General features: G+C 35.9%; 1 protein-coding gene across 6 annotated transcripts in view; it reads right to left on the bottom strand.

Moving 5' to 3' along the window:
- BAZ2B (bromodomain adjacent to zinc finger domain 2B) overlaps window positions 1-26,299 on the bottom strand; it is a 420,528-nt gene that overhangs the window by 121,179 nt on the left and 273,050 nt on the right. For all 6 annotated transcript variants that reach the window (XM_055572451.1, XM_055572453.1, XM_055572452.1 and 3 more), the window contains 3 exons: window positions 15,134-15,322; window positions 10,716-10,883; window positions 9,608-9,801 (listed from right to left, as the gene is read on the bottom strand). In XM_055572451.1, coding sequence (XP_055428426.1) covers window positions 9,608-9,801; window positions 10,716-10,883; window positions 15,134-15,322 — 551 coding nt within the window. The remainder of the gene's footprint in view (window positions 1-9,607; window positions 9,802-10,715; window positions 10,884-15,133; window positions 15,323-26,299) is intronic.

The following is a 26,299-nucleotide window of genomic DNA, read 5'->3' as shown; positions in this document are numbered from 1 at the left end:
AAGGAACCTAAACTGAAGTTACCACTTTCAGTTTTAGAAGAAACCAAGAAAGGAAGGAAATAAGGGAGCTACTCTGATTCAGCAAAAAAAAAAAAAAAAAAAAAAAAAGAAGAAAAAAAACCCAACAACAACAACTCCCATTTCATTATCCAAGCAATCTGTGTAATTTTCATTTACAGTTGTTATGATAGATGGTCCTACACTCCTTAAGAATGGGTCGAGAGGTGAGGGTTCTAAAGCTTCAGGGACATGAAATATTCACTTGTAGAACTTTCTATAGCCAGCAGATTCCTGGACCCCAGTTCTAAACAAGGCACAGGGATCTGCATTAACAAGCACTTAATATGATTCTAATGCAGGTGGTCTTTGCAGAGCATACTCTGACAGTATGCAAAGAGTCTGTTTTATACCAAATTTAGTCCCTGAATTAAAAAGAAAAAAGTAGATGTGAGTAGACAAGTCCAGGTATTAGGGAAAGATAGAAAACTGAGTTTAAATATCACCAATTTCATCTCCTTAGTCCCTATGAATGTGTATGTGTGGGGGAATGGTTCTTTTGAATTTTTACAATTAGGTAGTATGTCTTTTTTCTGTCATTTAAACATTTTAAAAATGAGTCTTCTTAGATTCATAAAAAATAATCAAAGGAGATTTTACTAATTACCCCCTTTCCCACTACAGCGACTTAGCAGCAGCAGTAGCCCCCTACCCATTCTAGGAAAGTTTTTCAGAAGTCTCTCCTTGAACTTTCATTTCCCTGGGTATTTATTGCTTTCAATAGCAAAACAAATACATATTCAAGGCCATTATGTAACCAGGCAGAGTTGTTCTAGTCTCTGGGGATACAAGGGTGTGACATACAGATAGCAACTCTGCTCTCATGAGAACAGGGAGAAGAGAATTAACAAACAATGTCAGTAAGGGTTTTTAGTGACTACAAGATAATTAGATACACAGTATGTGCTGGGGGTGGGATGAAGATATAGATGTAATTGTCAGGTAAGATTCTTTTCAGTTGAGACCTAAATGGAGAACAAGAGACCATCCTAGAAAGATAAAAGAGCCTTTAAAGATGAGAAACAGCAAAGGAAAAAGCCATGAGCTGGAAACAAGTTTGACATGTTCAAAGAATGGAAAAGTTAGCCAGACCTGCTAGAGCACAGAAACTTGGGAGAGAGCCATAGGAAATGAGGCTTGATGGACTGGCAGGGGCAGACCACGCAGGGTCTTACAGGCCATGGCAAAGATTTTATTCTGAGTAAGATAGAAAACCATTACAAAGAGTGATAACATGATATTTTAAAGTGATAAAAAAAGCCACTTGCATTTTTATAAGACTGTTACGGTTGCTGTGGTAACAATAACTTGTATGGCAACAAGAGTAGAACTTAACCCTGAATTGTCTTTTTATTTTTTTCTCAAAAGGCTTTTGTTTGTATATTTTAGTCTCTGTTGACTTACTTTGTTAAATTTAAAATAGCTATATTTATTCTGAATATACATGTAGGCTATGTGAGGGAATTGGACTTAATGATTTCAAGTGAGCATCACTGATATAAGTAACCCTGCCTTCTAGGAGGAATTATCAAAATTAGCTGAAAAGAGCTGATGAAGTAGTTCTTTTTTTAAGTTTTTAAAACTGAAAATACAGGGTTAAAAAGTATAGGATTTTCTTTTTTAGTTTCAGCTCCGTTCATCTTCATTATACTTGAACAATCCACTAACACAGATTCATTCCAGACCATGTATTATTAATGCACTCTTCTGAAATCGTAAGTTCTAGTATCCGTCAAACTGATAGTCAATCTCTCTCTAGTGATACTTCTATGTAGATATAAACAGACATCCCTCTGCTCAGTTGCTCTTTGCAACCCTATGGGACTGTAGCCCACAAGTCTTCTCTGTCCATAGAATTTTCCAGGCAAGAATACTGGAGTGGGTTGTCATATCCTACTCCAAGACACCCCTATGGTACCCAGAATTTCTTTCCTTATATCATTAAAGAGGTACCTCTGTAAGGTTTTAATAGCTGCTCCTGGAAATATTTTCTACTTTACCTTCACTTATTTTCTTTAGGGATGTCAGTGTGCTGTGCTTAGTTGCTCAGTCATCTCCAACTCTTAGAGATCCCATGGATCGTAGCCCGCCAGGCTCCTCTGTCCATAGAGATTCTCCAGGCAAGAATACTAGAGTGGGTTGCCATGCCCTCCTCCAGGGGATCTTCCTGACCCAGGGAACGAACCCAGGTTTCCCACACTGCAGGCAGATTCTTTATCGTTAGAGCCACCAGGGAAGCCCCAGGAATGTCAAAACAGATTCCTTACTAGAACAAAGGACAGAATCTGTTTCATACCCATTCCTCCAAAGTCTTGCCTTGCACATTGTGCAGGCACTAGATATACTAGATTTTACTAGATTTAGCACTTCTTCTAAGAGGTCTGTTGTTTTTGTTTAGTAGCTGCCAACTCTTGGCAGCTCCATAGACTATAGCCTGTCTTGGTACAGTCTCTGTCCTATACCAAGGACTATCCTCTGGACTGTCTCTGGATTATCCTCTGTCCTTGGTGTTTTCCAGGCAAGAATACCAGAGTGGGCTGCCATTTCCTTCTCTAAGGGATCTTCCGACCTAGGGATCAAACCCATATCTTTTGCAATGACAGGTGGGCTCTTTATCATTGAGCCACCAAAGAAGCCTTCTAAGAGGAATGTTTAAAAGCTTGGGTATTTAACTTTTAGAAATACATATAGATATAGACATCCCATGATATGAGGTCTAGGACATGCTTCAAAATACCATGGGAGCAAAGAGTGTGGTTTTTCCAGTAGTCATGCATGGAGTTGGACTATAAAGAAATCTGAGTGCTGAAGAATTGATGTTTTTAAACTGTGGTGTTGGAGAAGTCAATTGAGAGTCCCTTGGACTGCAAGGAGATCCAACCAGTCATATCCAACCAATCAGATCCAACTGATTTCCTGAAATCAGTCCTGAATATTCATTGGAAGGACTGATGCTGAAGCTGAAACTCCAATACTTTGGCCACCTGTTGCAAAAAACTGACTCACTGGAAAAAACTGGGAAAGATTGAAGGCGGGAGAGGAAGAGAATGACTGAGAATAAGATGGTTGGATGACATCACCAACTCGATGGACATGAGTTTAAGCAAGTTCCGGGAGTTGGTGAAGGACAGGGAGGCTTGGCATGCTACAGTCCTTGGGGTCACAAAGAGCTGGACACGACTGAGCGACTGAACTGAACTGAAGGAGTAGGTGGTGTTTCAGTCAGTATCTGGTGTGCAGGAGGCTGACAGCAGTGCAGAGATAGGCCTCTGGAGCTCACACTAATGGGAATGCCCTCAAAACATACCATAAAGGAGAAGAGCAAAGAGTAGTTGAAGAGGAACAGGTGGAAAATATGACCCCAAAATATGTTTGTCTTGGGGCCCAAGAAGAGTCCCGTTGAGTTTCAGTGACGGGTATCATCATTCTTAGTGGCTTCAGCAGATGACCTTCCCTCAGACTCTCATATGTCTTGTTATGTTCTGGAAAACAATTATCTTCTGTTGAGATGGAACCAAAAGGTCTTGAGGAAATATTTCTATAAAATATGCTCAGCAAGAGGAAAGAAAACTTTGTTTAGTTTTTCCTGGAAAATATATGGAACTTGATGCTGCCTTGAGAAAGGACAAATGGAAATATGATAAAATTGTTTCTTGGAATTAAAAGTCAGAGCCTGAGAGGCATATTGTTTACATTTAAAGTTCAGATCAGTGCTCTCTGCAATCAGTCGCTTCACATATCCTGCTCTTAATGTGGTGTGTCAGAAGCTTCTCAATCTCCTCATATTATAGCTGAGATAATAGAGAAAGTGATGTTACAGGATCATAAACTTCTCTTCTTTAAATCAACTTATTTTTTATTGAAGGATAATTGCTTTACAGAATTTTGCTATTTTCCGTCAAACCTCAAAGTGAATCAGCCATAGGTATACATATATCCCCTCCTGTTTGAAACTCCCTCCCAATCCCACCATTCTAGGTTAATAAAAAGCCCCTGTTTGAGTTTCCTGAACCATACAGCAAATTCCACTTGGCCATCTATTTTACATATGGTAATATAAGTTTCCATGTTACTCTCTCCATACATCTTACCCTCCCCTCCCCTTTCCCCATGTCCATTAGTCTATTCTCTATGTCTGTTTCTTCATTGCTGCCCTGTAAATAAATTCTTCAGTACCATTTTTCTAGATTCCATATTTATGTGTTAGAATACAGTATTTATCTTTCTCTTTCTGACTCACTTCACTCTGTATAATAGGATCACAAACTTTTGACTCTCTGCCCTAAGAAATGTCAGGCCCTGAGAGTGGTTTTTATAAAATGTAGACAAAAAGGCAATGTTCTAGTTATTATCTATCTTTCCAAAATGTTTGTAGTTGATGCTAGGGCTTGAACTCAGAATAAACCGAGACTTCTCACTCAAGAAGAAATCCCAAATGGAAGCAGTCCAAATTCACTGATACGGGTGCACTTACTAGAAATTCTGGATATAATGTGTTGGTTCATGTAGCTGGAGGTCTCTCAGCTTACTTAGTGGGTTGAATGAAATCTGGACACAGTGGTGGACTATATTTAGTATAGCTGAAGTGTCGCAACTTCCCTAGGACAATGTGGAAGAGGAAATCCAAAGACTTATAGTGTCCAGAATGCTGAGTGAATTTACCATGTGCAATCTGCACAAATCACCCTATTCCTGATACTGCTTCTAGAGCAGATAAGTTTAGTCAGGAGGTCCAAGCAGGGTATTTGTTGGAAAGGACGTGACTATTGCCCACTGGACAGGAGAGAAACTCACGAAGCATCACAGATCAGTGCTGGCACACAAGAAATACCACCTGCTGGAGTGCCAGAAAAACTCGCTAGATCTTCTAGTAGGGGTGACAGAAAAATTACCTAGAAAACTAACCACTGGCATGCTAGCAAACTCACTAGTAAGCTGCCTGCTGGGATGTCAGTGAAACTCACTACATGGTGTGCACTACTGGATCTACTGAACACAAGTGGCAGGACAGCTGCCAGCGGGCAAGGAATATTCACTAGTGGCACAGCATAAGACCAAGAAGAGAACACCTGAACCAAGAAGAGAAGCCTTTCCTCTTCCAGTGTTTCTCCAGGACCCTCTATTTGCAAAGTCTAATATTGTGCCAACTGGTAAAGGAGAATTCAGACCTGAGAAGCATTAAATTGCTAACCTGCACAGTTGGGGTTATGATAAAATAAAACTGACCATGAGATGGTAACTGCTAAAACTGAATAATGGGTACACAGGATAATTATTCTATTCTGTCTATTGTGCATTTTGAAAATTTCCATAATAAATGGTTTCTTGATTATGGTTTCTTGATTTGGTTTTCCTAAAGCATGGGCTGTGGAGTCAACCTGCCTGACTTCATATCCTAACCACTTAATGGCCAACTACTTGGGGACTCTTTTTCTAGATTTATAATAATAGTACCTACCTCATTAGGGGTATAGGGAGGGCTGAAATCGATATTCTATGCAAAACAATTATAGCAGAACTGGTATGTGTTAACTTCCCAATAAACCTTATCTATGAGGTTGCCATTAACCCCACCGCAGAGCGATCAGAACTTATACAGGGCTGGGGAATCAGACTTTTGGAGGGCACAGACCCTTGTGTGCATCAGGACCCAGGAGAAAGGAGTAGTGACCCCATAAGAGACTGACCCAGACTTGCCCATGAGCCTCCTGGTGTCTCCAGCAAAGGTGTGGGTCAGCGGTGGCCTGCTGCAGGGTTGGGGGCACTGAGTGGAGCAGTGGGTGCATGGGAACTTTTGAAGGAGGTATGGCAACCCATTCCAGTTTTCTTGCCTGGAAAATCCCATGGACAGAGGAGCCTGACAGGCTACAGTCCACGGGGTCGAAAGAGTGGGACACAACTGAGTGACTTCACTTCAACCATTATCTTCATTACCTCCACTAAAGTTTGGCCCCAGGTAAGTAACAGGGAGGGAACACAGCCCCACCAATCAACAGAAAATTAATTAAAGATTTACTGAGCATGGCCCTGACCATCAGAACAAGACTCAGTTTCCCCCTCAGTCAGTCTCTCCCATCAGGAAGCTTCCATAAGCCTCTTATCCTTCTCCATCAGAGGGCAGACAGACTGAAAACTGCAGTCTCAGAAAACTAACCAATCTGATCACACAGACCACAGCCTTGTCTAACTCAATTAAACTATGAGCCATGTCGAGTAGGGCCACCCAAGACGTACAGGTCATGGCGGAGAGTTCTGACAAAACGTGGTCCACTGGAGAACGGAATGACAAACCACTTCAGTATTCTTGCCTTGAGAACCCCATGAACAGCATGAAAGGGCAAAAAGATAGGACACTAAAAGATGAACTCCCCAGGTTGGTAGGTACCCAATATGCTACTGGAGATCAGTGGAGAACTAACTACAGAAAGAATGAAGAGACGGAGCCAAAGCAAAAACACCACCCAGTTGTGGATGTGACTGGTGACGGAACTAAAGTCTGATGCTGTAAATAGCAATGTTGCATAGGAACCTGGAATGTTAGGTACACGAATCAAGGTAAATTAGAAGTGGTCAAACAGGAGATGGTAAGAGTGAAAATCGACATTTTAGGAATCAGTGAACAATGGACTGGAATGAGTGAATTTAACTCAGATGACCATAATATCTACTACTGTGGGCAAGAATCCCTTAGAAGAAATGGAATAGCCCTCATAGTCAACAAAAGAGTCTGAAATGCAGTACTTGGATGCAATCTCAAAAACAACAGAATGATCTCTGTTCATTTCCAAGGCAAATCATTCAATATCATAGTAATCCAATTCTGCCCCGATCAGTAATGCTAAAGAAGCTGAAAGTGATTGGTTCTATGAAGACCTACAAGACCTTCTAGAACTAACACCCAAAAAAGATGTCCTTTTCATTATAGGGGACTGGAATGACAAGGCAGGTAGTCAAGAAATACCTGGAGTAATAGGCAAATTTGGCCTTGGAGTACAGAATGAAGCAGGGCAAAGGCTAATGGAGTTTTGCCAACAGAACGCACTGGTCATAGCAAACACCCTCTTCCAACTACACAAGAGAAGACTCTATACATGGAAATCACCAGGTGATCAATACTGAAATCAGACTGATTACATTCTTTGCAGCCAAAGATGGAGAAGCTCTATACAGTCAGCAAAAACAGGACTGGGCGCTGACTGTGGCTCACACCACAATAAGTATATTGCTAAATTCAGACTTAAATTGAAGCAAGTAGGGAAAACCACTAGACCATTCAGGTATGACTTAATCAAATCTCTTATGATTATCCAGTGGAAGTGACAAATAGATTCAAGGGATTAGATCTGATAGACAGAGTGCCTGAAGAACTATGGACAGAGGTTCGTGACACTGTACAGGAGGCAGGGATCAAAACCATCCCCGAGAAAAAGAAATGCAAAAAGGCAAAATGGATGTCTGAGGAGGCCTTACAAATAGCTTTGAAAAGAAGAGAAGCTAAAGGCAAAGGAGAAAAGGAACGATATACCCATTTGAATGCAGAGTTCCAAAGAATAGCAAGGAGAGATAAGAAAGCCTTCCTCAGTGGTCAATGCAAAGAAACAGAGGAAAACAACAGAACGGGAAAGACTAGAAATCTCTTGAAGAAAATCAGAGATAACAAGGGAACATTTCATGCAAAGATGGGCACAATAAAGGACAGAAATAGTATGGACCTAACAGAAGTAGAACATGTTAAGAAGAGGTGTCAAGAATACACAGAAGAACTATACAAAAAAGATCTTCATGACCCAGATAATTATGATGGTGTTATCACTCACCTAGAGCCAGACATCCTGGAATGCGAATGCAAAGTCAAGTGGGCCTGAAGAAGCATCACTAAGAACAAAGCTAGTGGAGGTGATGGCATTCCAGTTGAGCTATTTCAAATCCTGAAAGATGATGCTGTGAAAGTGCTGCAGTCAATATGCCAGCAAATTTGGAAAACTCAGCAGTGGCCACAGGACTGGAAAAGGTCAGTTTTCATTACAACCCAAAGAAAGGCGATGCCAAAGAACGTTCAAACTACTACATAATTGCACTCACTTCACACGCTAGCAAAGTAATGCTCAAAATTCTCCAAGCCAGGCCTCAACAGTACATGAACTGTGAACTTCCAGATGTTCAAGCTGGATTTAGAAAAGGCAGAGGAACCAGAGATCAAACAGCCAACATCTGTTTGATCATTGAAAAAGCAAGAGAGTTCCAGAAAAACATCTACTTTTGCTTTATTGACAATGCCAATACCTTTGACTACGTGGATCATAACAAACTGGGGAAAATTCTTCAAGAGATGGGAATACCAGACCACCTGACCTGCCTCTTGAGAAAATCTATGTAGATCAGGAAAGAATAGTTTGAACTGGACATGGAACAACAGACTGGTTCCATATAGGAAAAGGAGTACGTCAAGGCTGTATATTGTCACCCTGCTTATTTAACTTACATGCAGAGTACATCATGAGAAACGCTGGGCTGGAAGAAGCACAAGCTGGAATCAAGATTTCTGGGAGATATATCAATAACCTCAGACATGCCTCAGACACCACCCTTATGGCAGAAAGCGAAGAAGAACTTAAGAGCCTTTGATGAAAGTAAAAGAGGAGAGTGAAAAAGTTGGCTTAAAACTGAATAGTCAGAAAACTAAGATCATGGCATCTGGTCCCATCACTTCATGAGAAATAGATGGGGAAACAATGCAAACAGTGGCAGACTTTATTTTTTTGGGCTCCAAAATCACTGCAGATGGTGACTGCAGCCATGAAATGAAAAGATGCTTGCTCTTTGGAAGAAAAGTTATGACCAACATAGACAGCACTTTAAAAACAAAGACATTACTTTGCCAATAAAGGTCCGTCTATACAAAGCTATGGTTTTTCCAGTAGTCATGTATGGATGTGAGAGTTTGGACCATAAAGAAAGCTGAGCGCTTAAGAATTGATGCTTTTGAACTGTGGTGTTGGAAAAGACTCCTGAAAGTCCTTTGGACTATAAGGAGATCCAACCAGTCCATCCTAAAGGAGATCAGTCCTGAATATTCATTGGCAAGACTGATGCTGAAGCTGAAACTCCAATATTTGGCTACCTGATGCAAAGAACTTACTCATTTTGAAAAGACCCTAATGGTGAGAAAGACTGAAGGCAAGAGGAGAAGGGGATGACAGAGGATGAGATGGTTTGATGGCATCACTGATTCAATGGACATGAGTTTGAGTAAACTCCAGGAATTGGTGATGGACAGGGAGTCCTGGCCTGCTCCAGTCCATGGGGTTCCAAAGAGTAGGACATGAGTGAGCGACTGAACTGAACTGAATGATGACTATTTGTGTTATTGATACTGGTGCTGACATTTTTAATTTTTTAGATGTTTAATACTAAAACCACTCGATAAAAATAAATATCTATAAAAACAGGAGTTCATAAATCATAAAAAATTATTCCATAGATTTAGGTGGTTTGACCTTTAGAATACTTGTATAGATCTGTTATATTTGTCCCCAGAAGATTAACTTACCTTATCTTTGATTTTGTCAGCTCTAGCATCCAAAGGCTGGGTTTTGTTTCGTTCCTGATTACATTTTCTATTTCCTCCACCTGAGCTTATACTTTTCGTTTGTCCCATAGAACTTGAAGCAGTAGTGGACAGTACAGATGTGTTGATACCAGATACAGATGATGTACTGTTTCCATTTATTGATCCATTCACACCTTGAAAGTTAAAATAAATATGTTTATACAAGAGAATGTTATTCAGCATAAAAAGGAATGAAATAATGACATATGCTACAATGGGATGACTTAAAAACATTATGCTAAGTGAAATAAGCCAGACACAAACTATATGATTCCATCTATATGAGATATTCACAACAGGTACATCTATAGAGAAAGAGGGCAAGCTAGTGGTTGCCAGAGACTGAGAGAGGAAATAATAGGGATAAACTGTTATGAAGTTTCCTTTTGGGGTGATGAAAACATGTTGAAACTAGATAGAGGTGGTTGTTGTACAACACTATTAGTGCCTTTAATGTCACTGAATTGTTCTGTTTAAAATGGTAAATTTTACATTTATATGAATTTTACTTCAATTAAAAACACTTTAGAAAAGTAATTAAATACAACTATTCCCTCTTTCAGGGCAAACTCCCAAACATCTACTTAAGTGGAAAGAAAGACAATAACAAACCCTCTAAAATGGTATCATAATTTGCAAATGTATTCTAACAACAGTTATCAACTATGAAATATTAATGAAAATGTAAAAGAAAAAAGGTGTGCTAACATATAAATTTAATGCTTAATTAGAGAAGAAGTAATATATTTTATTGAGCAACATAAGGGAGGTAATGAGATACAGAGGAAAAGCAGTGGTGTTGGGAATTAAAACCTGGGTTAAATTCTGCTATGCAATGTCAACATGTAAACAGTACTTTCTTGAATAATTGTTTTAATCTTGGCTACAAAACATGAACACTTTCAATCTCACAGAGTTATTATAAAGATTAAGTAAGACAATGTGAAAGTGTCTAGCACAATGCTTTATAACTGTTTCTAAATCTGAACTCTACTGAAAATGGGTACTGAAATGAAAGGTAATACTTCACTCAAGTTAACATGGATACCTTTTTCAGGACAATTTCGATTACTTTTTCCAGAAGTCCTTGAATGGAATGACGAAGAATCATGATTCTGGGCTGGAGGAGCAAACAGTGGCGGAATTCCCAGTAATGGTGGAAAGAAGGTTGCCCCTGCACGTGTATGAACATCTGTTGTTCGCCACCATTCTGCACCTCAAAGCCAAACACCAAACAAGCAAAAATATTTGGATTAACTTTCTAGTTAATTTAACAGTGCTTTTTATATTTTATTACTGAAGAAAAATTTCAGGTTTTATCTTAGGACAGAATTGCTGAATTACACATAGTTCTGACCATCTTTCTAATTATAAGATGACTGATTAGAAGTTATACATTCATCATTCTGTTTGTTAAGACAGTATCCAAGGTTCTTCACTTAGCAGCTTTTATGAATTCAAGTTTATGAAGAACAAAGGTAGTTTATAGTTTTTAAAATAAAATGGGAAAATTGAAATTAATATTAAAGATCTATTTAACTCTGATGACTTACATCATAATTTTTCTAAATTAGCAAAGAAAGAGTATTTAAGATTATTTTAATCTATTTTAAAACCTTAGAATGTAAGGCAACCATCTACAATCTATGTTAAGAATTTCCTTAAATTACATACAACAAAAATCTGGCTTTGATAAATCAAATGGTTTAAATAATAATACAAACACCACTGTAATTCAACATATCTTGAATACCTTTATGGAAGAAAACGTCTATACTCAAAACAATAGAGATAGCAAAATCAATGTCTTTTTTTGTTTGTTTTTGGTTCAAAAAATGAAAAGTGCTTCAAAGATTTCCAAAAACAAGTTGCCATATTAAACTATAAAAGACTTACATAAAGTTTTTTTCCTTAAAGTTAATTTTAAAAAGCCTGAATTTTATTTATACTTCCTCTTACAGATAATAATGTCTTATCATTGAATGCAATTTAGCTATTCAAACAGTGGCTTTTAGTTAAACTGTTAGAAAATGAGAGAAGCCAAATTTTATAGAATACATTATTTAGGGAAAGGTTAAGATTAAGAAGAAATCTGAAATAAATCAAAGGACAGTCTTATATTGCCTCATCTAAAATCTTGGAAAGAATACTTTCCAAATGGCTAACCAGCTAGATTACCAAGTCAGTTACTACCTTTTAGGCTAATCTTCCAAGAGATACGGTACATTTTTCATAGACTTGATAATCACAAAAAATTAGAGGAAAAATCCCAATAATAGAGTATGGGAAAATTCAACATTGTCAATGTATTGTATTATATGATCTTGAAAGCTTTTCTAAGAACATCTCTTCATTAAAACAAGATGTAAAGTTATGTGCACCTTCATTACCTAAAGACAAAAGTCTAGCTTAAAAGAAAGTGAAATGTTCATGGTAACTGACATTCTAATGTCTAAAAATCAGTATAAGCAGAAAACTGCAAAAGCTATTCTCCTGCACTGCAGGAAGTCGCTGCTAGTGAAATGACACCAATGTATATTCAGCAGTGCCTGAATGATGGGAACTGAACCAAGAATAACTATACAAAACTATCAATCATTTATCTACTGTTAAGATGAAAGAACTGTATTTAGATAGAAAGAAAAACTATGTTTTGGGGGCTTGTATCAGCACAGCCGGAATCTATTGCTATTTATAGGTTTGAAAACTTGGTTCTATTTAGCTGATAAAAAAGGAAATACCAGTTTCCTGAAATATTCATATTATTTAAAATAGAGTCTATAATTAAAGCAATATAGTTGAAGGTTCAGACTTTGTAAACAACCAACAAATCGGTAAGGTAATCTAAGTATAATAAGACTCAAATATTTTAAACATAATCAAACTCAGAAAAAAAACATAAAATGTACTTTAGAATATCAATGGTAAATAAGCACACAACAGAGATTAGAAAAAAAACACAACTGGAAAACGTACATGTTATAAATTCAAGTAAATAAGATCAAATAAAAAGATGAAAATGGTAGCACTTCTGAAAACAAGCTTCACATATGTCTAATATTTCATGGGAAATAACAGAATTTTTGTTAAGTATGAATTATTTCTTTGTCAAATTAAGAAAAAAACAACTTAGTCACAAACCACCTTGTTGATAAATGAAATTTACAAAATAAGGATTATATAAACCAGAACATGAGGAATTTCTAAATGTATTTAAAGGCAGTAACTGCATAGTAACAACATTAATCATATTCCATTGAAAGAGTCTATTATTTCAGAGGATATACTGAAACACAATTTGAACCCAGAAGACAACAGAATTTAAAAATCTCCCTGAGTTGACAGAGCCAAATACTTCACAAAAATTCATAGTAATATGATATAAAAATATAATGACTAAAATTATAAATATTTTAAAAGAACTTTCCATGAAATATTATTTCAATATAAAATGGAAGTAATTTTATTATACTAATATACATCAAGTAATTTTCACTTTGATTTAATCACCTGAAATGAAGACTAGTTTAGAAGTGCATAATATTTTAAAATAAACTATTCCTGATTTAAAATTCCTAGTAATTTCTTCTTTTTGTGTTTTTATTTAGTAGGTGATTTAAAAATCTTGGCATTTTGGTTACCCTGTTAAATAAAACCAATTATAGACAATTTAAGTTATATAAGATGTACAACTTAAACAAATGAGTCCTCTAAAACAAAGCATATTCTCTTGGCAAAAAAGTATGCTTATACAGCCATACTGTTATTTGCCACTAAAGACTTTGTCTTATCATTTTCTATTTATCCATCTTCTAAAAACTATAAGAAACATAACATAGACAATGTTAGTGTACTCCTAAGTGCTTAGCCTAGTGCACAGAACATAGTTAGATGCTCAAAGAAGTTTGTACAATAAATGGATGAATGAATACCTTATATAGATTAGGGAAGTTATATTTTTTCCATACAATAATGTTGGAAATACCAACATTATTGAAGTTGAGATGAGTAATTCTTTACAACTGTTAACCATGTTTTCAGTACTGAAGATAATTGATTTTAATAATTCAATAATTACATTGTAGTTTAGAAATGCTCAAAAGCAATTAATACTACATCTATATCAAACTATATCAAATATAAGATATTGTGTTAAAACAATTTTTAAAATTTAAGATACTAGCAACTATATTACTATTATCTATTTTAATTTTTTGTTCAGCAACCTATATTTCAGCAAATATCGACTGATTGCTCATCTTGCTAAGCAACCATGCTCAGAACTGCCTAAATTCCTATTAGTATTTTTAAAGCAAATGTCAAGACTTTGTTTGACTTTTAACTTTCTAGACACATTGTTTCTTCTCACCATCCCTTTTCTGAATTAAAGAAATAATATGACTCAAAAAATGAGTCATATTAAATATATATTTAACCATCTTTCCATCAAACAAGATACTTGATTCGTTTTAAAGAAACTCTTAACAAGAGAAAGAATCATGGTGGCTACCAATTATGTACTAATTATGTATGCTGAACACTGCATTCAGCACTGGACATGGATTATCTCTTTTAATCTTCACAAGAACCGTAAGAGGTAGATACTATTATTATTATTCTCATCCTCATTATTCACGTGAGAAACCTGAGGCCGAGAGGTCAGATTACTTGTTCAATCAAGGTCACACAGCTGAAAGCTAACAGGCCTGATTTAAATTCAGATCTACTTGTCTCTGAATTATGCTCTAATAGTAACACTAAATCATGTATCCTTAACTAAAATTTATTAAGATAAAATTAATCACTGGAAACACATTAAAGCTTAGACTTTCAAAATAATATAATGAGAAATGATAGCATGTTTGTCTAAGTTAAGCTTTAATTGGTGTCTTCCTGGACTCCTGAATCCTCATAATCTGGGATAATTCTGGTCTCCCTCCCATGTAAGTGATGCAAATCTATGGTTGTTTAAGTAAAATACGAAAAAAAATAGAAATTTAAGAGCCAAGCTCATCTTACTTACAAACGCAGAGAAATGAGAACTCAAAATAAAAGTCTATTTATTCATTATAGGAACTGGACTTTAGTTTTTCACTGAAAGTTAAATAAATTTTTTTAAAAACCAAGTAAAACAGAAAAATTAATCAAATTTTATACTTCTAAAACACATACTTTTCTACTTCAATAAAAAGCATGATAAAAACTTGGCTTAATTATTCACTTTTGCAACAGATGCCTTTTGTTTTAGCTTAGCATTTGAATAACTAGTTACACTGCCACACACAGCACACACAGTGTGTTTTACTATTTTGCACATGGTAAAAAGGACTGCGCTAATTCTTGCACGTGAGCTTTAACATACCAGGCATAAGACTATTCTTTTTGTTCAGTTTAATAAACAATTACTGCTTGCACATTTTCAAGCTTTCTTCCTTTCCTTGAACACTGTTTGTAATAGATGTTTACCTGGAAAAGACGCTAGTTGGGGATGGGCGGCTAAGGCTGTGGGTGTACCAAGTGTCCCCAAACCACCAAATTCTGAATGCCCTGAGCTGGCTGAATGTAGACCAAAGACTGGGTGGCTGACCATTGGGAAGGCACTCGACACTGTGGACAGGTTAAACGGTTGATCCCCAGCTGCTCTGAATAAATGTCCTGGGAGGGAAAAAAACACACTTAAAGTTGTATTATAAAAACATGAGATTTATCTGATTTCAGCATTCATAGTGTGTTAAAATTTATAGTTTATCTATTAAATTTCTATTATACCTTTTTTCTTTTGCATTTCTGTTCTTCAAACCCTACAGAATAAGATGTTTCTAGAAACATGAATATACTCTAAAAATAAGTCAAATGAATGACATAACTTTATTTATAATTTTGAGATTGAGAATGATGCTTTAAGTAAGTAATTTTCATGAATTACATAGTTTGACCTGCAAAAGTGAGGCAAACTTTCTGCTAATACATGTACATTAATATTTAATCAGGAATTTTTACTCATAAGAAGGAAGATAAAAAAAATCCTATTAATACAAAGTTGAAAATTAATAAAATAAATCCAGAATCCATCACAAAGTCATTACTCAAATTGTCATATACTCTAGGCAAAGAGTTCCTAGTTTCCATGTGCTAGAATTGAAGCTATAGTCTCTATCCAACATCTTTAGGTGAGGAGGGCTGATGCCAAAAAGGATTATATTTCTAGCCTGATAAAGCAATACATCCAAGAGCATAAGTATTTAATAAATAAACCTACTAATTTATTTCTAAACACATTCAAGGCTAGTGATCAATATAAAAATCATTTTTAAACATTGTGACAGTAAATTCATATTCTATTCAAATGTGATTTTTTTCAATCTCCACATTTACTCTAAAGAGAATGTAGTATTAAGTGTCATAACCCAAAGTTGCAGTGTTAAACAATCAAAAACACAATGAATTTTTCATTCTTTGTAGGGATTTGGCAGATTTGTTAATACTTGGAAATCTTCTTTTTACTTCCAGGAAATAATTAAGTTTCCTGATTTGATAGTATGAAAGCAGAATATCAAAACTCACACTCTAGGCTACCATAATTTACTTTGTGAAAACTATTGTGCTCTATGTTAAAAAAAAATATAAGGCTTCCTTATAATCCTGTTTACAGCAGATCTGGCTACGCATTGCAATACAGTTTGAATAAAATATGTTTGAAGTAAATTTTAAAAATGCAACTTAAATATAAGTATAGTTTCTGTTATCATTTAGTTATCAACAAAATCTCTCCTCTTTGCTTTTTTATTCTCTGAAAACTAAGAGGAAGTCATCAAAGAGATCAGAGTGTACTCTCATTGACTGATATAAGCCCTAAAGAAATAACACTATATTTTCACTGAAGTAGTAAGATTTAAATCGATGATTACATCAAGTATATCTTATATCAATCAGCCTTCAAGGTAAAAAGTTCTGATGAAGGTTGAGGTCCCACTACTACAAAGTAGTTAGTAGATCTTATAGGGAAGATACTCAAGAGTCTTTACAAGTAAGGCCCACAAATAAAACTGAGGGAGGAGGACAGGGAAGGACACAAAATTGGATAATACTTTCTTAGTCAGCCAATCTTATTTTCTGTTTATCAAAGCCTAAACAGAAAATCTGTGAATTTGGTACTTTTTCTCTAATCAGAATTCTAGACTGCAATTAGCACTAAAATTAAGTCAAAACAAAACAGAGTCCGCTACTAGAAAAAAAGGGAAATTACTCAAGTAACAAGATTTTTAAGAGTATTGCTATGGTATCACAAAGATTATGTAAATTTTGAGTGGGGTGGCATGGGTGGGCAATAGAATTCTCAAAGACCCAGCTAATTTCTCTAAAAAAATGAGCCTATATATAACATTAAGAACCATTATTTATTTTCACATGTGATTGCCTATAAAGTCCCTGATTCTCACTAATCAATTCATCTTCTGAAATCACATGTCCTTAATCAACTGCTTATTTATAAGCATACTGTGGTCAGTTACATTTTCCTCTATATTAGTTTTCTTGATAAACAAAATAAACTAGAACATTCGGTTTGTAGATTTTAGAATCATTTTAACTTATATTTTATAAAATAATAATTCTTAAATTATATTTGTCAATTGTATATATGTATTAATAGCAGTGATTTAATACAAAAAGTTTTGTGAGGTAAACTCAAAACTATACAATATATTATAAAAACTCAGAACAGACTGAAATTGTAAAGGATCAGAAACAGATAGAAATATTTCTACAACATTAGTTAATTGTTAGCAGGCATTATTAGATGGATAGTCAGAACATTTTCTTACTGTGAAGAAATAAATTAGCAAGGTTTACCTTGGCGTCTCATGAACCAAAAACATGAGTAATATCTAAATGCAGTTGTCACTCTTCAGCAATAATTAAGAATCAATTTTACACAATTTGATCATAAAAAGGTTCTTTTTTAAAAAATGTATTTAGTTTTTAATTGAACGTTAACTGCTTTACAGAAATTGTGCTGGTTTCTGTCAAACATCAACATGAATCATTCTTTTTCTAACTCTAAAAAGTGTGATAGCTAGAAAGAGCTGAATATAAGATTTCAACAAAATATGTGCTTTACTCACTGTAGATTCAAATGGGAAAAAAAGTAGTTTGTACACAGAGTTATATCTATGCTTGACAAAATTACGAAGAGGCTACCTTACTCTATTTTCTTATTCCTTTTTAGAAAACTCCTGGTGAACATAATTGAAGCATAGAAAGTACTCACGTGACAATGGAATCTATAGGACGTATTTATTCCTTGTTGATAAGAAAAGGTTCACTTTTGTATATAGTGAAGATCAGGCCCACATTATACTGATTATAGTGATACTATGCATTATTAAGAATGCACATCAGAGATTTTCTTTGTTATACATGGATAAAGTTATACAACTGAAGGGAAATAATTTCACACTACATTTAATAATATTTACTAAATTTTGCCTATATAGCAATATAGAAGTCAGTGATAAGAAAAAGTATATCTTTCTCATTAAATGGCTTTGCAATTCTCTATATATTAATAATTTAAATATTATTTTTCCACACTTTTTATAAAAACAGCTACTAATTCCATGTAAAAACCTTTCAGAATTATTCTGATCTTTATTCAAAAGTTTCTAGTAATTCAGACATTTCATGAACATATTTAATTTCATATTAAGTACAGGTGCTATGCTTAGTACTTAGCATACAGGATAAATAAGACATAATCCCAAGCCTTAATGAACTCAATGATTTGAACATAATTTAGGTAGTGTAAGACTTTGGGCTCCAAAATCACTGCAGATGGTGACTGCAGCCATGAAATTAAAAGATGCTTACTCCTTGGAAGGAAAGTTATGACCAACATAGATAGCACAGAGAAAAGCAGAGAAATTATTTTGCCAACAAAGATCCGTTTAGTCAAGGCTATGGTTTTTCCAGTGGTCATGTCTGGATGTGAGAGTTGGACTGTGAAGAAAGCTGAGCGCTGAGGAATTAATGCTTTTGAACTGTGGTGTTGGAGAAGAGTCTTGAGAGTCCCTTGGACTGCAAGGAGATCCAACCAGTCCATCCTAAAGGAGATCAGTCCTGTTCACTGGAAGGACTGACGCTGAAGCTGAAACTCCAATACTTTGGCCACCTCATGCAAAGAGTTGACTCACTGGAAAAGACCCTGATGCTGGGAGGGACTGGGGGCAGGAGGAGAAGGGGACGACAGAGGATGAGATGGCTGGATGGCATCACCGACTCAATGGACATGGGTTTGGGTGAACTCTGGGAGTTGGTGATGGACAGGGAGGCCTGGCATGCTGCAATTCATGGGGTCACAAAGAGTCGGACACGACTGAGCGACTGAACTAAACTGAACTGAAGACTTTTTCACACCACAATGTATTAAACAAGTTAGTTAATATTATAATATTATGAACTGGTATTGTCACATACAGGAATCAGTAACAGATCCCAAATACCTAAAACAATGTCTTGTACAGACTAGATATATAATAGGTATCTGCTGAATGAATCTATTTATTACTCATTAATAACAGAAGGTGCACATGCATGGGACTAATTCCAAAGACTACGAAACTGTCTTGAATTTTCATTTAAACTTGCAAGGATCCTTCTTACTAGTTTCCTTTTGTCTTACACTTAGGCAACCTCAAGTCCTAACTTTTAAAATTACCATTTGGCCTTTTATTTCTCCTTGATTTCATTTAGGCCCATGCTGGATTCTATCACACAAAACGCTACCACTCCAAGATCTTAAACTCTTAAATTTTACTAACCATGGTTTCCACATTTCCATTTCCATATGTCTCAGCATGCCTTTTGGTCTCCCTCAGTCTTCTACCACTTGATCCCATCTATCTCCTCCCCTCTCAATTCCATCTCACCATCACTCCTCATTAACCTCGAAAGAAAATTCTTATACTTGTATGTCTACTTCCTCCTCAGTTCTCAGAATCTTTAATACCTTGCAAAGTCTAAGTCTCCCTTCCATTTTTTCTGTAAAGGACCTTAAGTTTTCCTAACCACTAGATTTCGATAATCTCTGCTCTTCTCATTCTTAACCTGACTCTATAAATCTGGCATATGATTGCCTCTTCCTTATTAAAACCCATTTTCACCCTTAAGATCCAGGTCATGGAACTATTTTCATATTCTTATTAACTATATTTTTCAATAGTACTACTGTGTGCCTTATTGGATTTTCTTTTGTAAATATAAGTAAGATTCCATAAGATTTTGTCCAATTATCTCCTTCTTCCACTTTTATGCTTCCTTCCTCGGTCATTTCATGTACTTCCGAACTGTTTTAACTTTCACTTCTATGCACATGAATTCTAAACTAGGATTTTAGATCCTTGAGCAAAAACTGGATCTTGATCATCTCAATAATCTGCAATACTTGGCATAATATTAAATACAAGTACTTAATTACTTTTACATTATTATATTTTTGGTCACATTATTTATATAGACCCTCCATGCTTATATAACATGCTCTTTGACTTCTTTTGCCTTTTATAATCTTAACTGTCCTTTCATAATAATTTCAAGAAAATATACTCCAAGAAGTATCCCTGACTCTCCCAGATAGACATGTTTTGGACCCTCTTTGAACATTCATGATTATTCACAATCTTTTATCAGACCATCGCTTGGGTATAAGGTTATAAAGGAATGAGCCATTTCTTAATCATTTTTACTCTCTACAAAACACTGCAGAAAACAAACTGCTAACAGTTTCAGGGACAACACTTTATAATACTTGCTGTGGATAACTTTAAAAACAGTAGTTTTCAATTTTCTGTTTCTCTCTTCCTTTAAAAAGCTAGAATAACCAGGAGTCATTCTTTAAGTGATAAAAATATACCTCACTTTTCCCCTCTGTTTCAATTATAAAAAGCATTCACAATGTTATTAAAAGCTCTTTGGGTACTTAGAAGCTGATTTAATAACATCTACAAGCACTGAATTCTCCAAGCCAGGCTTCAGCAATACGTGAACCATGAACTTCCAGATGTTTAAGCTGGTTTTAGAAAAGGCAGAAGAACCAGAGATCAAATTGCCAACATCTGCTGGATCATCGAAAAAGCAAGAGAGTTCCAGAAAAACATCTATTTCTGCTTTATTGACTATGCCAAAGCCTTTGACTGTGTGGATCACAATAAACTGTGGAAAATTCTGAAAGAGATGGGAATACCAGACCACATGACCTGCCTCTTGAGAAACCTATATGCAGGTCAGGAATCAACAGTTAGAACTGGACATGGAACAACAGACTGGTTCCAAACAGGAAAAGGAGTACATCAAGGCTGTATATTGTCACCCTGTTTATTTAACTTATATGCAGAGTACATCATGAGAAACGCTGGGCTGGAAGAAGCACAAGCTGGAATCAAGATTTCTGGGAGATATATCAATAACCTCCAGATATGCAGATGACACCACCCTTATGGCAGAAAGTGAAGAGGAACTATAAAGCCTCTTGATGAAAGTGAAAGTGGAGAGTGAAAAAGCTGGCTTAAAGCTCAACATTCAGAAAACGAAGATCATGGCATCTGGTCCCATCACTTCATGGGAAATAGATGGGGAAACAGTGGAAACAGTGTCAGACTTTATTTTTTGGGGCTCCAAAATCACTGCAGATGGTGACTGCAGCCATGAAATTAAAAGACGCTTACTCCTTGGAAAAAAGTTATGACCAACCTAGATAGCATATTCAAAAGCAGAGACATTACTTTGCCAACAAAGGTCCATCTAGTCAAGGCTATGGTTTTTCCAGTGGTCATGTATGGATGTGACAGGTGGACTGTGAAGAAAGCTGAGCGCCTAAGAATTGATGCTTTGGAACTGTGGTGTTGGAGAAGACTCTTGAGAGTCCCTTGGACTGCAAGGAGATCCAACCAGTCCATTCTGAAGGAGATCAGCCCTGGGATTTCTTTGGAAGGAATGATGCTGAAGCTGAAACTCCAATACTTTGGCCACCTCATGTGAAGAGTTGACTCATTGGAAAAGACTCTGATGCTGGGAGGGATTGGGGGCAGGAGGAGAGGGGGACCACAGAGGATGAGATGGCTGGATGGCATCACTGACTCGATGGACATGAGTCTGAGTGAACTCCGGGAGTTGGTGATGGACAGGGAGGCCTGGCGTGCTGTGATTCATGGGGTCACAAAGAGTCTGACACGACTGAGCAACTGAACTGATGAGTGCCGAAGAATTGATGCTTTTGAACTGTGGTGTTGGAGAAGACTCTTGAGAGTCCCTTGGACTGCAAGGAGATCCAACCAGTCCATTCTGAAGGAGATCAGCCCTGGGATTTCTTTGGAAGGAATGATGCTAAAGCTGAAACTCCAGTACTTTGGCCACCTCATGGGAAGAGTTGACTCATTGGAAAAGACTCTGATGCTGGGAGGGATTGGGGGCAGGAGGAGAAGGGGACGACCGAGGATGAGATGGCTGGATGGCATCACTGACTCGATGGACGTGAGTCTGAGTGAACTCTGGGAGTTGGTGATGGACAGGGAGGCCTGGTGTACTGCGATTCATGGGCTCACAAAGAGTCGGATACGACTGAGCAACTGAACTGAACTGAACTGATGCTGTGGCTTTAATCTTCTTATACAGCAGGGAGTGCTATTTAGATTACACCCTTGGTTTCATTGTCAGGTTTCATAACTCAGTTGGTAAAGTAGCTGTCTGCAATGCAGGAGACCCCTGTTCAATTCCTGGGTCGGGAAGATCCTCTGGAGAAGGGATAGGCTATCCACTCTAGTATTCTTGGGCTTCCCTTGTGGTTCAGCTGATAAAGAGTACGCTGACACTGCGGAAGACCTGGGTTCTATCCCTTGGTTGGGAAGATCCCCTGGAGAAGGGAAAGCCTATCCACTCCAGTATCCTGCCTGGAGAATTCCATGGACTGTATAGTCTATGGGGTCACAAAGAGTCGGATGATTTTCACTTTCACTTTTTCATTGTCAGGACAATGTCCTTAACCTTCTCCAAACCCTCTTGAAACATCATGCGACTGTTCACAAGATTTCTAATTATAGACGGGAGAAGGCTAAGTGAACTCGGCAACTACATTTTTTAAAAAGTATATTCTGTAGTAATAAAAAAAAAACCAGAGCATCTTCCTATAGGAAAAAAAATTCCACACAAGTCAAACTGACTCTATTAAGTTTATGAGTGCAAAATAAAATTATTTGAATATTAGAATGCTTTACTTTTGGAGAAGTGATTTTTCAATATTAATAAACCTATAATCAGAAGATCCTCTGAAATAAAAACCTGGCATGATTAACTCTCAAATTTTGCTCAGAGAGCACAATTGAAAACTGATAAATTACATCATAAAATGAAAATAGTTTTAGAAGACCATAATTATTCTTTTTTACAGATATTAACATTCAAACATAGTTTCAATATTATGAATGCAACTTTTTTTGGTTTCCATTTTAACTGATAAGTAAAAATGTAAGCTTACTGCATAATGAGAATACATCTCTAATGCCTAAATTATTTACATTATAATAAACTGACTAATTTTTAGCACAGTTTTACAGATTTTACTCGCCAATCTATCTATAAGTGATTAAAGCAGTTACAGAAATGCCAGTGTCTCAGGAACAGTGCATGTTAACTCTGAGTGCCTTTATTAATATCAAATGAACTTTCCTAACAATACAATAAGGCCTTTTCTCCCCACAGGAACAAAATTACATAAATACCATACTAATGTCTTGAACCTATACTATGAGTGGACAAAATCGCCTACCAATCAGGAAATGTCTAGATAACAAATTAAAACAAAATGATTATAAGGAATAAGTATGTTTAAAGCATCTACTCTTTTTTTGGAAAAATCAAGACCATTTATTATGATAGAATTCCACATATGCTGCTTTTTGTGTGCTACAAACATCTTTGTTATTGCTACACAAACTTGTTGCAACATGTATTCTCTTATCTCTAGTTAAACCGTTAGCACATTTTACAGCATTGCAAAATCAGTGTCTAGTATGCAACCTTCAAAATATGTTTAATCGTCAAAAATGGTAGCACAAATAAAGGTTACAAGAGTACTTAAACACTAGTAATAATTGAATTCAATAAAGTGAAATTATTGCAAATTAAAGAAATGTTCAAATTATTTGCCCATATATTAAAATTACTAAACATATTAATCCTTAAATATTCTGAAACTCACAATGTACAAATTCTGCTAACTTGAACTTTGATTAAAGAACAAACAGAAAGAATTTTATAGTTAATGGTGACAAGACATTCCCCCACCAATAATTTTCATTTTATTCCTTTATTCTTACAACTTTTTCAGTAGTTAACCTTTATATTTTAACATTTAAAAAGCATGGTATGGAAATAAAGTCTTTCTTTTTATTTTTAAATATGTGTTTTGAGATTGTTTTAGACTCACAAGAGTTATATAAAATAGTACAGGGTTCCAACCTCCCCTTATGTTAAAATTTTATATGATAAAAACTAATTTTCAAAGCCAAGAAATTAACCCTGATTAATTAATTAATTTATTCAGATCTCAGTTTTTCCAGTAGTGTCCTTTTTCTGTGCTAAAATCCAATCCAGAATCTCATGTTGCATTTAGTTACTGTGTCTCCTTAATTTTCTCTAATTTGTGACAGTTTCTCAGTCTTGTCTTTCATGACCTTGATACATTAGAGTACTAGTCAGGTACTTTGTAGATGGATCTCAGTGTGGGTTTGTCTGATGTTTTCTCATGATTAGAAGAGGTTAAACATGATTGGGAAGAGTACCCAATGTTTCCTTCTCATTGGGTCCATGATGTTGCTATGTGGTACTGGTGACATTAACTTTGACTACTTGGTTAAGTTGGTATCTGCCAGGATTCAATATAAAGTTACTAATTTCCTTTCAAACAGTCTTTTTATTAGAAAAAAAATTATTAAAAGTCTAGGTAGCCTTGGGAACAAAAGCTACTACTTTATATAACACTGAACCTGGTGAACAAGCTTTTGATTCAGTTCACTCAATGATGTATCAGTCCCCAGGCAAATAACTATTCTTAAAAGATAGGAGTAGCTGCTCCTCTGGAAAAAAAGTATTTTTTTTTTAGATCTAATGAAAGAATTTAAAGTTCATGGATTAAAACACTAAAATTATACTATATTTATATATTCCTATATTCAAATATAGATGCACTTTATTTTTATAATAAATTATAAAAAATGTGAAAACAAGCTTAATTCTAAAATCTTATTTTACTTATGCATCAATAAATAAGTCAGTTTTCCCATAATAAACAAAAATTACTAAAAGCAGCTTTGAGAAACACATTTCTTTCATTGCTACATTAATGAAATATAGCAATTTCATTGCTACATGTCTTTAAACTCCTGTCTCTAGTCCTTTGAACTAGAAGTATATTTTACAGCATTGCAAAATCAGCTTCTAGTATACAACCAGCAAAGTACAGCTAATCATCAAAAACAGTAGTGCATTCAATAGAGGTCATATATTAATTTGCTACAGCAGCCATAACAAAGTACCCACAAACTGAGTGGCTTAGAACAACAGATATTTATTGTCTCAGTTCTGGAGGCTACACAATTCTAAAAGCAAGGTGTGGGCAAGGCCACGCCCCTGAAGATGCTAATGAAGAATATGTTTCATTATTCTCTAACTTTGGAAACCTCAGGCATATTTCCTATGTCTCCAGATGGGCTTCTTTCTGTACACATCTATGTCTAACCTTCCCCGTTAAGAAAGACACCAGTAATTTTGGTTTAGGGCACTGATGCACTTGAAACTAAGGTGGAGTTAATATTTTGAAAACAAGGTGATTTGTTCTGCTGGCTTAATGAACACTTTACTGTTACTCTTTTGCACTGAATTTTGCATATTTCTGGGAAAAGGTGAATTTGTCCCAAAATATTCCATAGTTCATGGGAAAAACAGTTGTCTGTAGTATTGATGTTATGGCACTTTCTCATATGATCATGGTTTAAAGGACTATCTTGGTTAAATATATATTGGTTAGATGTGTAAATGCTCATATCATCAGCACACATTAAACAATCGTATACATAGTTTCCAGGGGTGGGTTAAGAGTAGCTTGTGAAGCAACTGGAAGTGAATGGTGACACGAGACTATCCAAGGAAGTCTTGGTGATAAGGGTCTCTCATAAAGAGAGCAAGGGAGACAGACTGTGTAACAGTTATTGTTATAGATTCATGGCATGGAAAAATATTCTCCAGAATTATGAATTAATTAACAGCCTAGAATTCTTTTTTTTTCCATACTTATGAACTATATAATGAAGGACTGCAATGCATTTTACCTAGCTTTCATTTCTTTAAAATTGCTGCTTTCTAAAATTCTCTTGTTTTCACATTTTGTTGGGGAACCCAACTACTGATCAGTAGCGTTTCACCCAAGAAATAGCAATAGCTGGACATTTCTGAATTTTTCAATATTGCTTTTTTTCTTGTTATATTTATACTTGATTTTGAAATATTGCTTATTATGCTTGTGTCACTGCAAGCAATCAGGACCCAGACATTGTGTAACACATAATGATACTAATTGTATAACAA

Source organism: Bubalus kerabau, chromosome 3 (genome assembly GCF_029407905.1).
Source record: "Bubalus kerabau isolate K-KA32 ecotype Philippines breed swamp buffalo chromosome 3, PCC_UOA_SB_1v2, whole genome shotgun sequence".
Classification (NCBI taxonomy): Eukaryota; Metazoa; Chordata; class Mammalia; order Artiodactyla; family Bovidae; genus Bubalus; species Bubalus kerabau.
This window is presented reverse-complemented; position numbering and strand designations above follow the sequence as displayed.